Below are 15,173 nucleotides of genomic sequence, written 5' to 3'. Positions count from 1 at the left end.
AGAAGTTCAGCTACTTGAAAATATGTTAAAGTAGTAATCGTACATCGTAATTTTTTTATATGTTTTAATTGAATTTTACTAAGTATACATCTGTAATACATTTTTATCAGTTTTGTAATTTATTTTCAACCATTTTTTGTAACATTTACACATTTTAAAGACTTACAGAAACTTAAGGCATATTAAGGTGACAGTTACCTAGAATCTGAAATTGAAGTTACTGAAATCATTTGAAGTTACTTTTTTGATATTCAAGTGCAAAAACAAGTCACAGAATGAAGAAAAAGGTATATTATATATATATATTAAATTAACTAATATATACATACGAATATGCTTTTAATAATTTCTCTTTTCTAGATCTGAAGTTTATGGATGAATTATTTTGTTTGTTTACAGGTTTTACTTATGGGTAAATCAGGAGCAGGAAAGACAAGCATGCGCTCAATTATATTCGCAAACTTCATAGCAAGAGATACAAGACGGCTTGGAGCAACAAGTAAGACTGTAGTAAACAAATAAGTATTGTTTAGATGTTTTATACATATAAACATGTAATTTAAAACGATCAGTTAAAATATATAATTAAAAAACTTTTCTTTTTAGTTGACGTTGAGCATGCTCATGTAAGGTTTCTTGGCAACCTTATATTAAACTTATGGGATTGTGGAGGGTAAGTTTATACTTTTTGTGTTGACCACATTGCATAAAGCACTGAAGCAGTATATATATATATACATTATATAGTTATCATAAGCATAGTTGTTAAAATCTCACATGCGTGTTAATGTCAAATGCAGGAAAAGATGATCGATAATGATGGTTATTACATTACAGTGAGTTTCACTTTTATTTGAAAGTGAAATCTGGAAAATTGCAGTTCAGCTATTATTTTCTGCTGACAAAGCAAATTATTTGTTTTGTTATGTTGTGCTAATTTAAATGAATATGCGAAAAGGCAACCCTTGACACCACTTACAATATACATGGTATAATTTCTATCAAGAACTAATATCTTAAGCTCCAACCGAGAATATTGTTCATATATAAGAATAAGGAAGTTAATATTTTATTATCTCACAGGCAGGAAGCATTCATGGAAAACTACTTTGCAAGTCAAAAGGACAATATCTTTCGTAATGTTGAAGTCATGATTTATGTCTTTGACGTCGAGAGCAGAGAATTGGAACGTGACATGCATTATTATCAAACATGTCTTGAAGCAATCTTGCAAAATTCACCAAATGCCAAAATCTTCTGTCTTATCCATAAAATGGACCTGGTACAAGAGGACCAAAGAGACATTGTAAGCTACAGTTTCATTATATGCTGCTAGCTTTGTATTTAAAAGTTAAGGGCAAATGTGCTATGTAAACAGTAAACGCTTAATACATTTGGTATGGAACTTTTTATAGTTGTATTTACAAGTAAAATATTTTCAGGTCTTTGGTGCAAGGGAAGAGGAACTTGTACGTTTATCTAAACCACTGGAGTGTTCTTGCTTCAAAACCTCCATATGGGATGAAACATTATACAAAGTGAGTAACATGACAATGGCCATGCAGTTGCACCCGGAGGCCAAAGTATTGGAATAATAGTCAAATTCTCGCTATATTTCAAAGCCTAACATACTCCATGGGAGTTTTTTTTTTATTTAAAACACATTTTTATAATTCCAGGCGTGGTCAAGCATCATGTACCAGCTGATACCAAATGTACAGGAGTTAGAATCAAACTTGGCGAGGTTTTCAGAGATTATCAATGCAGATGAGGTAAGTGGACAATTTTTTGATATAAAATCCAATTTTTAGATCCGTAATTTATACTGCTGCATATGCTTACAGGTTCTGTTGTTTGAAAAGGCAACTTTTTTGGTTATTTCTCACAATGAAAGGAGAGAACATAAAGACATTCATCGCTTTGAGAAAATAAGCAACATCATAAAACAATTTAAGTTAAGTTGTAGGTGAGTACTTCTTTGAAGTGAAACATCTTTTATTCATGCATTCACACATACCACATAAGGGATAAAATGTCCACCACGTTCATTGCTCTAAAAACTGGCCTGTAATACCTATAGGTAGCGGTGATATGACTGTGTGCCATTTTCCACCCCTTCGATTAGAAAACATGTTTAGTGATTGCACATAAAATAGTTTACCATATCACTACCCACTTTAGAAATCTTTCCCAAATAAATTATACACAAAAATTTTAGTAGATGTGTCACTTTGATGTTAATACATAAACCATCATTCCTTAGCAAAGTAGCTGCCTCGTTTCAAAGTATGGAGGTACGGAACAAAAGTTTTGCAGCTTTTATTGAAATGTTCACTTCAAATACCTATGTGATGGTCATAATGTCGGACACTTCAATGCGTAAGTACTTTTTCTGTTACAATTAATGTTTAATGTATGTGGAAAAGTGGCAAAACTGTAACTTTATTAAGCTCAAAGTAAGAAAAGTAGGGGGGTAACATTCTTTTTTTAATTTTTTATCGTTTTTTCTAGATCCAGCAAAAAATAAAAATAATATATTATATATATATACAATTTATACATATATGTTTTTAGCCTCAATGGGTATCATTGCAAACTGTCGGATTCAATGCAAATCCTAATTATTTTCAGCATCCGAGTTGACGCTTATTAACATCCGGAACGCTCGAAAACATTTTGAAAAACTTGAAAAGCTCGACCGGAATCGATTAGACCCAGGAAGGCAGTGGAAAGTTTGATTTCTTGTGATTTTAAATTAACTACATGGATTCTATGTAATAGGCAATACGACGGGACATTTGCGTTTTATTTTGCATCTATTACAAAACAATGTTACCATTAGCAAATGAAACAGTTTTCTTAAAAAATCTACATTGCAACTATGCTCATCGTATATGGTGATACTTTCAGGTGTTAGTTCAAGTACATTAAATACGGTATTACTTACCATCTGAGCAATGAACTACGACATAAACCCCTATTTCAGCTGGTTGTTGCTCTTTGCTTATATATAGAAATTTTTACATAATATGTGAATTAAGCTTATTTAATTGTTGGTATGTTGAATACTGTTCGCACATACTTTAGCTTGTACCTCTCCAAATTTAATTTTTTTACATTTGTATGTGCAGTGATGTATGAACGACTTTACTTGACTTTTATCCACATGTAATTAAAAGTAAACTGACAGAACCAAATAAAAAATAGCAAATACAACATATGCTTAAGATTACTGTTATAGCCAATAACAGAAATACATTTAATTTCATCAGGTCGCGACATCCTTGCTTTGTATTCCCACCATCATGTTTGTTTACCATTCACTTCACATATTTGTCCATGAACTTTTTGTGGAATTCTGATCGTAGGGTGTCATTGATAAAATTCTGTTTTGTCTTGTCCGATTCACCTCGTGCACAGTTTTTAAACACTACATCATCATCCCATCTAAGTATAGACAGATTAACATTAATAATGAAAACTAACAAACTTGTATGCAACTATGACAGTGTATAAAGATACCTTCTTTTCACAGAAAAGTTAGAATTTGCTTTGGCATCAGTCAGAAGTGGGTTTCCGCTTAAAATATTTTCTGTTCGGATTCGCTCTGCTTCTTCTCTCTTTTCCTCTTCCTGTTTTATAATAAAGAAGCAGATATGACATTAACAAAATGCATATACCTGTATAAGGATACTGGGCAAAAGGTGAATAATGCTTAAACTTATAAATTCTTATAACAGCACTTCTCTTTAAGCAACACAACCCAGCTCACCAGTTTTGCAGTCTCTTCAGCTCTCTCTTTTTTAATTCGGTTAAGCTCAGCCATTAATTCTGCTGTGTCATCTTCGGAGTCATCAGAATCTGAGTCGCTGTCCTAAAATTATGAAACTTTTAAGCATAAGCTGCAACAATCCTACAATACATTACATAGCAACTTAAATATATAAAATCTGTCCCACATACACTGCGCGCAGCATCATCGGCATCTAAATTGGATGCGGGAACATGATCTAATCTTTGTCGTTTGGAGTCTCGTGATGACCTGCTATCAGACCTCTTATCTGATCTTGATGAATGCTCCCTCTCAGCTAACTCATGACGAAGATCTCTTCCTCTGATGTCTTCTGGAGCATTCTAGGATCACAATAAGTATTAAGCAACTACTTTAAATGTTTTGTGGAGAAGTAAGAACCCACAGCAGAGCATCCCTAGTAGGTAGGCCACAGTTCCAATGTCCCATATTTTATGAAAATGGAGACTCAGAGTTTAGTTAATCAATTATTAGCTAGTTGAATTCACAATCCTATGCTAACATTACAATTCTTACCTGGCCAGGTTGTCTGTACTTAAGTGTTTTGTGACTTGGTAGATCCCGACTTGAATATTGTTTTGATAATTTCCCTAAATCACTTTCACCTCTTGAAGCACCGGCTTTAGCAGGTGCGAAGGTGGCTCGGTGAGCAGTTGTCATAATGAATGTGGCAGTAGGGTTTCTTATTTATGCAACAGTACAGTTAGCAACCTTATCCAACAAGATAACTATTAAATCTGTTGGGAGAATGACACATATAGAACATTGCTGCAATTGAACTAAATCTTGCCACTTACGAATATATGCATGTGCACCATAGTTGAAAAGAAAAAAACAAACAAGGTATTGCATGAAAGGAACAGGTAGCTAACAGCCAACATTAAGCAATAAGCAAATTTTATGATCAGTTAAGCAACTTCAGGTAACAAAGCTTTTTCATGATTGAAACCAGTGATTCTAGATAAGCAACTTAATTTGTCACATCTTGTTTTCTTTGGCAATGGAACGTAGTCTTCTTGATGAATTAGTTCATGGGTTTTCAAACTCTTTTTATAGGCAAATATTTTGTTACAACCAGTATGGGTACATTGGAACTTCTTTTCATTGAGATGCACTATCTTAAAATGCATTTTAAAATTGTATTTGTTTACATATGTTTTCTCACACTTTGTGCATTTAAAAACTTGCCGCTTTTCACTGTGGACTTGCAGGTGCTGCTTTAGTTGTGATGGCTGTTTAAAACTTAACCCACATTCGTCACACTTGTTGACCTCTTTGTGTTCTGTAGCAATATGTCTTCGAAGTAAGGACCAAGTACTGCAGTTTATTGAACACATCTTACATGAATATCCATTGTGTATCTTTTCATGCCTCACTTTATGTGATAATGTAAGAAACCGCTTGTCACACTTGCTGCATGGAAAAGGTGGGACAGCAGTGTGCTGATAGGAATGCTGTTTTAAAAGATGGTGCTTGGAAAAATTTGCATCACAGTCAGAAACCTCGCAACAATACTTTTTTCTATTTTCTTTTGGAGGTTTGTTGATGCCATGGGCCTGTTGGCGATGCTTGCTTAGTGCAGATGTGCTCTTGTACTCTTTCCTACAATCACCAATTTGGCAAACTGCTTTGTATGTCTTATCATGTGACAGCTTGTGACGCTGCAAAATTTCCTGATCTGCGAAAACTTTACCACACTCAGTGCATTTATGGCTCCAGTCATCTTTATTTGTGTGTTTTCTAGCAAAATGAAGTCGTAAATGTCTTTGCTTCTTGTATTGTTTTGAACAAGCACTGCAGGTGTGCATTTTCTTCTTTTGTTCTGCATTGGAGATCTGCAGAAACAACAACACATAAAAGGTAGAAGTTATTAAACAAGCAACCTCGTAAAACCGAAAACATGTCACATGTTAGTGGACTACTTTAATAAAGTTACATTATAAAGAAGAAACATTATAGCCTTTTAAACAACATTACAAACACAACTTAAACTGGCTTTCAGGATACACATTACGATGATGATTTTGTTTACATGTAACTTTTTGTTAGTAAAAATGAGTAGCCTAACTACTAAATAGTTAAGGGATAGTGGGATTCTACTATAGTCTACTACTATTGTAGTGGAGACGATGAACTCTCCATAGTATAGTTTTGATTCAGTGGCTTGGTGAGTATTCTTCATTGAGACCAAATAAGCAACTACAAAATACACAATTAGGACAAAATTCAACATATCACTCACCTTTTCCTCGTCGCATGTGCTGCAACAGGAGTTGTCAACATTTTTCGCACAATGTGCGAAAAAATGTGCTCGTTAAAAATGTGCACATTTAAATGTGCGACCTGCACATTGTGCTCGCATCGCTTAAAAATGTGCACATTCAAATGTGCGACCTGCACATTGTGCTCGCATCGTTTGAAAATGTGCACATTTAAATGTGCTAGCTGCACATTGTGCTTGGAAATGTGCACATTTAAATGTGCGACCTGCACATTGTGCGCGTATCGTCTGAAAATGCGGGAAACGTTTGAAAATGTGCCCATTCAAATGTTTGTGTCAATTAAATAGAATATTATTTGTTAGTAATAAATAATAGTGCACCAGTGGAGAATCCTCCAGTACATAGTAGAATAGGCTGGTGGAAAGTGTTAGAGGTTGGTGGTTATAGGGGTTAGTAGTTAGGGGTTAGTGGTTAGCAAATAAGGTGGGGTTGGGATTCTTCACTAGTACCAATAATTGTTACGGACGTTACAGATTAGGGCTAGGTTGCTAGAAGTAGTAGGCTATTTAGGGCGGTATAGGGGTTAGCAGATGCAGTATGAGCAACTAATAGGATTTCTTTGCTATATCACCTATTATTTAAATTGTTTACCTTTCCTACATGACAATCCAACATTATCTTGTTTTAATAGTGCAAATATATATATACAAAAGGCTATTTAACATGTTTGTGAAATCTGCCAATGAGCTAAAACAAATAGTTTTGGAATGGGATCACTGTCAACTGTGCAATTTCAGAGATGGGGAAAAAATGTTAGAACATGTGATGCAGAAGCACATGAAAAAAGCTGTTTCTTGCTTATACAAGGAAGACACAGGTAAAACGAATGGATGAATAAATCTTGCTTTATCTCCGTGAGGCCGGAAACGACATTCAATTTAACACACAGTTTCATACACCTTAGAGAGGCAGGTCCGCTAAACATGGCAGTACATGGAGAAGTAGGTACACAATTTCCGCTAGGAGGAGATGACAAATTTGTTTCTCTATTCTATGGGGAGCAGTTAGTTTTATGGTTTACACACATAAGATTTAAACAATAACCTCTAACCCCTACCCCCAACTCCTAACCCCAAACTCATGCTAATCAAACAAAAAAAAAACTTGAAAAAAATAATAATAAACGTATTCCACTGTGCGGGACTCGAACCCAGTAAGAACGAAACAAAGAAAGTAAATGACCGCACGCTAACCATTACACCACACACCAAACGGTATTAAACAGAACGAAAGAGCGTATATAACCGACCTAATGTGGGAAAGATGTTCTTACTAGTGTTTTATGTATTTATAAAGGTATTTTCAGTATTTAAGTAATTTGTTTTTTTTCGTATTATCAATTCAAAGTGTTTTTTTGTGTATTTTTTTCAAAATTTTAAACTTAATATTTAATGCCCCTAGCGAAAATTGTGTACCTACTTCTTCGCATAGTCCCAAGTGTACGCTAACCACTGTCATGGTGCTGGTAATGGATAATGACCAGGCCAGGTACAGTAGTACTAGTATATAGGTCTCCATGCTTTTTATATTATCTGCAATGAGTTTTAGGCTATATAAACACTTCTTTTTAGCTTAATATGTATGTACAAAGTATCAAACTTTTGTGTCAAATTTGCTTTATAGTGGCATTCCTAGTTTCATGATTTGTAAAATTAAATATATATACCAATAACACATTATTCATGTTTTCAAGGCTATGCACTCCAGTGCCATTTGTTCAGTTGCAAAGGGGAAAAGTTAACGAAACAAGGTCATTTTCATTGTCCAACATGCGAAAAGTCTTTTGTTCGCGGATACACCTTGAAACGACATCAGGGTAAGATTGCTTTTCATACCTATAGTGTGGGTTGCCCTTATTATTTTAATTTGTTTTTATTTTAAATATGATTGTGTATCTGTATAAGAGTTCGTATTTTACAGTATTTTATGTCGCACATAGAAATCGCATGGCACACAGCAAATTGGACTAATTTTATCATAAAGCAAATTGGGCTAATTTTAGCATATGAGGTTATGCCAAAACATTTGCAACATAAATCTTAGGGATAAAATGCAAAGTCTTGGGATTCGTAATGGCGGCGACTGTGACGTCACAGACGCGGGGACAATGGAAAACAAGACTGATTGTTTTACAATCCATTTCCTAACTTGGTCTTTACTAACTTTGGTAAAACCCACCTGGTTACTCTGTAAGATTTAATTCACCACTTCCATTTGCCCGTAGTAGAATTGAGATTAAAATCCTATGTAGTTGTGTATTAAAGCCAAAAAATAAGTTTCAGTGTTTTTGTCTAACGAGCGATGATTAAATTGCAAGTGCACCAGAAAAAATGTTTAAAATTTCCTGTTGCCAAGGCATTACCCAATAAGGTTATGCTGTTATGCATCTACAATAAGGCGACACCTAGAACCTTTGTTTTACATGCTATTTTTGTCTTTTTATTTAACTTACTTTATTTGTTTAAATTGTTTTTTTAGAGCATCATCATTCAAGGCACAAGGAAACTAACAAAACACTGAAATCTGGTATTGGTAGGTTACTTATAAATTTGTTACATTTGGATAATATTAGTTTAGTTCAATTACTAAAACTAAGTTTGTGCAGCGAGAATATCTCTTCCCAAGAGCCACAATTGCAAAGTGTGTGGTGAATGTTTTCAAAAAGCTGAACAACTAAAGTTGCATTCATCATTGCTACATTCGTTTGAAAAATCACTGCCATCCGTTTGTATTGACCGTTCACGCGGTATATTTATGGTGGCACTAAGAAAATCTGGTTTGGTAGCACCAATTCATGTCCAGAGCCATAAGGTTTTGCAAGTCCAAATCTGTGGTAATGAGGTGTGCAACAAAGTAATGATGTCTGGTAAATTGGACAATCCCGCAATCGAATGTATTCATTTAAAATCTGTTGGATCAGCACAAATGGCTGAAGTGAGACACCTTACTGTTGAGTCTTTACAAAAACTTTTGGACATGAAACTTATTAAGAAGGATAATTATGACAAGTACATTGGAATGTATGAGGATAGTCTTATAGAAAAGTATCCCCTAGTTGTTCAAGCTGATTTTTCAAACTTTGGTTGTAGCACAAGGATGTTTTATTATTCCGTTTATACTGGTAAAAAGGATTACTACTGTCAATTCAAAAGAGTCCGAGTAAAATTTGACTCTGAAGTGGGATATTGGTCTTGTGAGTGTCCGTATTCTGGAGAAAATAAAACTTGCACTCATGAAATTGTTGCTAAGTGGCATTGTACACAAACCAATGGGGCGATATTAAAAAATGAGAAAAGGTATATATATAATATATAATTATGTAATGTTTCAGATAAATCAATGACTCCTATTATTTTTGCAGGAAATTCTTCTTATCAAAAGATGATAGAGATTTGATGGACTATTTCATAACCTGTAAAAAAATACCTGCCCCAGAAAACTTGCCACCGAACTTGCTTAAAGACTCCGTACCTACCGACCGATTAATTCCAAATGAAGAATGGTGCCCACGGTGTCAATCAGCTATACACACACAAAGTGTTAAAAAGGCAACCGTTTACGGATTAGGAAAGTTTTGGAGAAGTAAGGACTTTTTTGGTCCAGATATGTATATATAGGCTACTATTTAAATGTTGAACTTAACCACCCATATATTCATTATTTCAGATATTTCAGTTGAAACTAAAGTTTGCACTGAATGCACCTTTCCAATAAGATTTCAGGATTATTCTTCAGGAATTCACAACTTCAACAACAATGTATTGTTGTCATTAAACTTATGCAGCTACTTGCTTCGTTCCATTCAAGTATGTAACTTAAATTATCACATTGCTAGCGTTATGACCATATGCAATTAAACATCCTAATAAATGTTTTATCTGATGCATGTTTTTTTATTAATTCTTTAGAATCATGTTGGAGTTGAGACTGCAATCAAAATGATCTACCCAAGTGAACAAGTACTATCCATTCCAGTCAACATAATAAGAAATGCATTTTATCATTTCTGTGCTTTGTCGGATTTGGAATATAACTTCAAATGCACCTTGTGTGGACCAAATCCCAAAATAATTATTGGTGATGGCAACTGGAAAAATACATGCCAGATTGCAAGTACAGTCATTACAATTTTTAAATTCTGTTTGTTTACCTAAAGTGTCCCTTATGTTTAAGTGGAAAATTTGCAAGTACCCGAAGATGTCCATGAAACACTAGATGTTCAGAATCAGTGGATGTCTTATTGTAAAGAAATTATTGGGCGTGGGTTTTATGGTAAAAAAGTTGTTGTATATATATTATATGTATTTTTTGTGTTTAACAAATGTTTTAAAGGAATGAAAGAGAACCCATGGGCATGTACCCTCAACTACACAACTAATTCACCTTGGATGGGCACAGATACCCGAAATAGTAACCTTCTTGTGAACACAGAGCACCACAAGCTTGATGTATTATCTACCAGTAAGGTTAAATCCCTTAAACACAATGCCAATGTGTCACAAGAAGAGATATTAGATGCATTGAATTCTTAAGATCCTGTAAGAAAGCAAACTTTGACCTGAAGCAATTATTAATGCTTTTTTTGTTTTTAAGACTGCTTCCAGAAAACTAAAGAGTATTTGTGAAAGTCTTGGGATTGATGGCAGTGGAAGTGTGGAAGACAATCTTAACAAACTAAATGAGCTCATACTATTTAAAGAAATCTATCCAAAAATGTTTCGACATTTAAAGAGATGTGGGGGTGAGTTTTTGAACCGCTTGTTAAATAAGTACTGTGATACTGGAGGAAAAGTTCCCTCGGTGTAAAATATTAATTTTTAGGTGGGATTGTTCACTTTCGTTGTGTGCATGGAATCGCTGTGTACATGAAATTCACCCTACGACAGGAAAGTGCGAGGGATTATGTAGATGGCATTCTGTCATTTGCCCAGCAACCCAATGTTGTTGTAACTGACATAGCCTCTCAGGTAATGCACCAGCACTTAGTAGGGTATGTTCTATAAAATTTGGGTATATGTTTATAAATTTATCTTGTAGGTTGCTCATCACGGAGAGAACAGAAAAGTGGGTATGTTTTCTCCATTCAGAGGAATGCTTTATCAATGGACCAAAGAAAACCTGCAATTAGCGGAGGATGGAAAGTTAGAGCCAGTTAAACTCAAGCTTGACAGTGAGAATTCTGCACTCAACTTTTACAGTTTATGTGACAAGTTTCACCACAAAACTAAAAAAAGAGGAGGGGAAAAAGCTTTCAGAGATTTAAGAATGTGTTCAGATCTAAGGTTTAACAGCAGCATAGCTGAGCAGGCTAATTCGATCATGAAAAAAGACAGGTAAAATTTATATACATAGTAATTAGTAACTGTAAAAGTTGTTCAATATACAGTAAGATTAAACAAAAACTTGTTTCAGACCATCATTCTCATCCATGAATCCCATTAACTTTATGTTCATGTCACGTTTGAGTTTAGAACTGCAAAATAGGGTCATCAATGATAAAAACTTGAAAAGAACAAGGCGTGATTTTGGATTTGCCTCAGCAGCATTGCATAGTTCGGAAAGTATGTATCATTTAAAATAGTAAAAGCATTTATTTTACAGACCTTCTTTGTTTCAGAAAAGTTAACCCAAAAGAATATAGATGAAAGGAAGGGAGAAGTACAATTAACAAAGCAGGACAGCAAATATGAAGATGATAACAGTTTATCAAGTATAGTGAGAAATAAAAATGATGTAGGCAGCCCAGACAATCAAAGAAATAGATGTGGCGACACAGTACCTAACCAACCAAAAAGAAAGAAATGTGAGGTGGATGAAGTGCTAAATACAGTGAGTCACATAATGAGTCCCATACATTGCATAGAAGATCCACAAAATGCAGAAACAGATAAGGTAATTTATATGTAACAAGTTCCTTGTTCTTGTGATTTGATTTTTATTACACAGCTCTGGAAAACAAAACAGCACAACATGGTAGTTGCAGCAAATCCAGTAGAAAAGTTTTGTGTGCTAAGGCATGAGTCATTTTGCACATTTGCTCCTAACAATTGGTTGGATACTTCGGTAAGTTGTAACACCACATTGTCAGTATAATTTCATTCATTGCATTAATTTTCTTTCTTAGGCTGTTGAATATGTTTTGAGGCTATTAGCCTCAACATCGTGTCATGAATCTGTGCTAGTCTTGGACAGTTTCGTTACAAATTGCATCGTCGATGGAAAAGAAAAAATTTTAAGTCGGCATTGCATGAATAAGGTATTCTTTGACACATTTTTCAATATTTATCTTTACTCTAATTTAGGATCTTGTGTTAACTTAAAAGTTTTTAACTATGCGCAGATCACCTTCTCAAAGTACAATTTTATAATGGGTGCTTTTAACAAAAATGAAAGTCACTGGAATTTGTTCGTAAGTAATATAATATTTTTGTTAATTTTATGTTGATAGACAGTTCTTCCACGTTATTTTAATATAGTGTTATATGGTATATGTTTATTCTGCCATTATATTGTGTTATACTTATTTTTTAGCGGTCAAGTCTGAATAAATCAGTGGTGCATGACTCCATCGCTTTTAATGACAGGGTTTAATTTTACCTATAGTTGTAATGCTTTAAATTATAGTGGTTTGTATTTTTAGTGCCTGCATCTGCAACGCAAGAAAATATTTTTAATTGATCCTTTTGGAAGTGAGCCTTCACATACATTAATTGAACGAGTAAGGTAATTAAAACTTTGTTAATTGTCAGTTAAAAATTTGTGTAGATTTAATCCAGTAATGTTTCAGAACATATTTAAGCATGAGACAGAATGCTGCTGATGCGGACTTGGGCAAATGGGAATGGACAGTTGGAAAACTGCAACATCCAAAACAAACAGATAGCCACAGTTGTGGAGTTATAGTTTTAAAGGTAATTTGTAGTTAATGGCATTTATTGGTTATATGCCTAATATTGTAATACAGATTGCAGAATGTCTCATTGAGACTTTTAAAGACCAAGTTTTGTTTGGAGTTTCCAAAACGGATGTTAAAATGATGAGGTACTATTTTGCGAGGAAAATTCTGTCGACTTCAGGTACTACTGTTTGCTACTATGGAACTGCTAAAGTTTTTAATCTTTGTAAATTGCAGAGAACATTGCTGAAATATGCAGAGCATGTGGTGGTGTTGCCAATTACAAACAATGGGTTAGTATAGTTCCAGTTTTGACATTAAAAAAAACTTAAAAAAAAAAACTTTGTGTAGGTTGCTTGTGACAATTGTGGTAAGTGGTACCACATTCGATGTTTGGGAATACCAAAAAAACGCTTACAAATGCGTAAAGAGCAATGGACTTGTGCATTTTGTTTGTAAATAGTATTTATGTGCATTTTGTTTTATTTGTAAATTGTAATCATGTGCATTTTATTAGTAATCAATTAGTATTAAGTAGCATTTTATATGATTCTTTCTTTTAATAAAATACATACAGTCATTTGTACTGATTTTATTGTTTCTGCGACCACAGATTAGCACAACGTGGAGGTTGCACATTTAAATGTGCACATTTTTAGAGATTTGAGCACAATGTACAGGTCGCACATTTAAATGTGCACATTTTTTAGAGATTTGAGCACAATGTGCAGGTCGCACATTTAAATGTGCACATTTTCAAGCACAATGTGCAGGTCGCACATTTTCAAACGATGCGAGCATAATGTGCAGGTCGCACATTTAAATGTGCACATTTTTAAGCACAATGTGCAGGTCGCACATTTTGCAATACGATGCGAGCACAATGTGCAGGTCGCACATTTAAATGTGCACATTTTTAAACGATGCGAGCACAATGTGCAGGTCGCACATTTAAATGTGCACATTTTTAAACGATGCGAGCACAATGTGCAGGTCGCACATTTAAATGTGCACATTTTCAAGCACAATGTGCAGGTCGCACATTTAAATGTGCACATTTTTAAACGATGCGAGCACAATGTGCAGGTCGCACATTTAAATGTGCACATTTCCAAGCACAATGTGCAGGTCGCACATTTAAATGTGCACATTTTCAAACGATGCGAGCACAATGTGCAGGTCGCACATTTAAATGTGCACATTTTTAAACGATGCGAGCACAATGTGCAGGTCGCACATTTAAATGTGCACATTTTCATCGAGCACATTTTTTCGCACATTTAAATGTGCACATTTTTAAACGATGCGAGCACAATGTACAGGTCGCACATTTAAATGTGCACATTTTTAAACGATGCGAGCACAATGTGCAGGTCGCACATTTAAATGTGCACATTTTTAAACGATGCGAGCACAATGTGCAGGTCGCACATTTAAATGTGCACATTTTCATCGAGCACATTTTTTCGCACATTGTGCAAAAAACTCTCGCAACCTCGTCTCATGTGCTGGCCATTGTCGCGACACCACAGCAGCACTCTACGAAAGTCTCAATACAATTTATGCGTTGCATCTACTGCCACCACGCGAACAGATACATGACATTCGCGGTGGCCACTTTTTATTCAAACAGGGAGCGACTTAGCCAGGCGACATTACTACCAAACCAGTAAATATGCGTGAACTGTCCATACTTTGTTGCCGGGGTAATAAAATGTTGCAGCCGAGAAATGTAACCCAATGGTTCCGCATTGGCGTACAGAGTCAAAATTCGCAAAGCTCGCGGGAGTATGTCGCCTGCGGTAAGACGTTTAACGGCAATTGCTTCACATTATTGGGCTGTAATGGGTTGTCCAAATTGCCAACCATACATGAAAATATCCCCCAACCCAAGTTGCGACGCCAAGATAAAGAAGGTACATGTGTTCAAGTCAGGAGTTCTAAATATTTCTTTGAACAAGGAAATATAAACATTTAAGTTTTTACATGTCACCTTCATTAGTACTTTTATACAAAAAATACACAATACAGTCAAATAGAACTTGTTTTATATCAACCAACAGAAATGTTTAGCACCACAAATAAAGAATATATCGAAGGAACGAAATCATGGCGGCATTGCAGCTAACTTAGGAATGGCATAAAATGATTTCATTTTTAAGCAGAAGAACAAGATAAAGGGCTA

The 15,173-nt window shown here is 34.8% G+C and overlaps 4 protein-coding genes across 13 annotated transcripts in view; 3 read left to right on the top strand and 1 right to left on the bottom strand.

Annotated features, from left to right (window-relative positions):
• The first annotated feature begins 140 nt into the window (after positions 1 to 140).
• On the top strand, positions 141 to 3,218 carry LOC100179600 (ras-related GTP-binding protein A-like). Its single transcript, XM_018814241.2, has 9 exons — positions 141 to 287; positions 400 to 499; positions 607 to 673; positions 1,084 to 1,306; positions 1,443 to 1,538; positions 1,680 to 1,772; positions 1,845 to 1,966; positions 2,264 to 2,379; positions 2,632 to 3,218. The coding sequence occupies exons 1-9, from the start codon at positions 276 to 278 to the stop codon at positions 2,736 to 2,738; spliced, it is 936 nt and encodes a 311-aa protein (XP_018669786.1). The 5' UTR covers positions 141 to 275; the 3' UTR covers positions 2,739 to 3,218.
• The window catches only part of zf(c2h2)-86 (zinc finger (C2H2)-86), a 22,553-nt gene continuing 10,170 nt past the window's right edge, over positions 2,791 to 15,173 (bottom strand). The window contains exons 2-7 of one of the 7 annotated variants that reach the window (XM_002128093.4): positions 12,439 to 12,441; positions 4,328 to 4,548; positions 3,964 to 4,134; positions 3,773 to 3,874; positions 3,523 to 3,632; positions 2,791 to 3,447 (exon numbers count right to left, since the gene is read on the bottom strand). In XM_002128093.4, the coding sequence (XP_002128129.1) occupies positions 3,321 to 3,447; positions 3,523 to 3,632; positions 3,773 to 3,874; positions 3,964 to 4,134; positions 4,328 to 4,471 (654 nt within the window). In that variant the 5' untranslated portion in view covers positions 4,472 to 4,548; positions 12,439 to 12,441 and the 3' untranslated portion in view covers positions 2,791 to 3,320. Of the gene's footprint in view, positions 3,448 to 3,522; positions 3,633 to 3,772; positions 4,135 to 4,327; positions 5,647 to 5,924; positions 6,011 to 6,053; positions 6,121 to 12,438; positions 12,442 to 14,483; positions 14,604 to 15,173 lie in introns of those variants that run through there. The other 6 variants (XR_003396012.1, XR_003396009.1, XR_003396008.1 and 3 more) reach the window with 6 other exon arrangements.
• On the top strand, positions 6,679 to 10,348 carry LOC113474251. The gene is made up of 7 exons (XM_026834610.1): positions 6,679 to 6,910; positions 7,787 to 7,909; positions 8,572 to 8,625; positions 8,699 to 9,389; positions 9,455 to 9,675; positions 9,760 to 9,899; positions 10,002 to 10,348. Exons 1-7 carry the CDS (start codon positions 6,694 to 6,696, stop codon positions 10,245 to 10,247), a joined length of 1,692 nt encoding a protein of 563 aa, XP_026690411.1. The 5' UTR covers positions 6,679 to 6,693; the 3' UTR covers positions 10,248 to 10,348.
• Positions 10,014 to 13,574, top strand: LOC104265342. 4 transcript variants are annotated; one of them, XM_026834467.1, is made up of 15 exons: positions 10,014 to 10,206; positions 10,267 to 10,365; positions 10,687 to 10,834; positions 10,915 to 11,060; positions 11,131 to 11,426; positions 11,506 to 11,654; positions 11,711 to 11,985; positions 12,040 to 12,156; positions 12,218 to 12,349; positions 12,434 to 12,502; positions 12,734 to 12,816; positions 12,881 to 13,004; positions 13,058 to 13,169; positions 13,226 to 13,281; positions 13,340 to 13,574. In XM_026834467.1, the coding sequence occupies exons 2-15, from the start codon at positions 10,309 to 10,311 to the stop codon at positions 13,445 to 13,447; spliced, it is 1,872 nt and encodes a 623-aa protein (XP_026690268.1). In that variant the 5' UTR covers positions 10,014 to 10,206; positions 10,267 to 10,308; the 3' UTR covers positions 13,448 to 13,574. The 4 variants fall into 4 exon arrangements, 3 of the variants coding, with proteins under 3 accessions (XP_026690268.1, XP_026690264.1, XP_026690272.1); XM_026834471.1 differs by adding an exon at positions 10,426 to 10,631 and having other exon boundaries at positions 10,031 to 10,206; positions 13,058 to 13,281; XM_026834463.1 differs by having other exon boundaries at positions 13,058 to 13,281.

The sequence above is a fragment of the Ciona intestinalis genome, chromosome 1 (assembly GCF_000224145.3).
Source record: "Ciona intestinalis chromosome 1, KH, whole genome shotgun sequence".
Classification (NCBI taxonomy): domain Eukaryota; kingdom Metazoa; phylum Chordata; class Ascidiacea; order Phlebobranchia; family Cionidae; genus Ciona; species Ciona intestinalis.
The sequence above is the reverse complement of the archived record's forward strand: the minus strand, read 5'-3'. Positions and strand labels throughout refer to the sequence as shown.

Excerpts from the sequence above, each read along its gene's own strand:
- LOC100179600 (XM_018814241.2), top strand. Across the intron at positions 1,539-1,679 it reads GGGATGAAACATTATACAAA|GCGTGGTCAAGCATCATGTA; the intron begins GTGAGTAACATG and ends TTATAATTCCAG. Across the intron at positions 1,773-1,844 it reads AGATTATCAATGCAGATGAG|GTTCTGTTGTTTGAAAAGGC; the intron begins GTAAGTGGACAA and ends ATATGCTTACAG.
- LOC113474251 (XM_026834610.1), top strand. The coding sequence starts at position 6,694 with ATGACAATCCAACATTATCTTGTTTTAATAGTGCAAATATATATATAC. Across the intron at positions 6,911-7,786 it reads CTTATACAAGGAAGACACAG|GCTATGCACTCCAGTGCCAT; the intron begins GTAAAACGAATG and ends CATGTTTTCAAG. Across the intron at positions 9,900-10,001 it reads ACTTGCTTCGTTCCATTCAA|AATCATGTTGGAGTTGAGAC; the intron begins GTATGTAACTTA and ends TTAATTCTTTAG.
- LOC104265342 (XM_026834463.1), top strand. The coding sequence starts at position 10,309 with ATGTTCAGAATCAGTGGATGTCTTATTGTAAAGAAATTATTGGGCGTG. Across the intron at positions 10,366-10,686 it reads TATTGGGCGTGGGTTTTATG|ACTGCTTCCAGAAAACTAAA; the intron begins GTAAAAAAGTTG and ends TTTGTTTTTAAG. Across the intron at positions 13,282-13,339 it reads TTGCCAATTACAAACAATGG|GTTGCTTGTGACAATTGTGG; the intron begins GTTAGTATAGTT and ends AACTTTGTGTAG.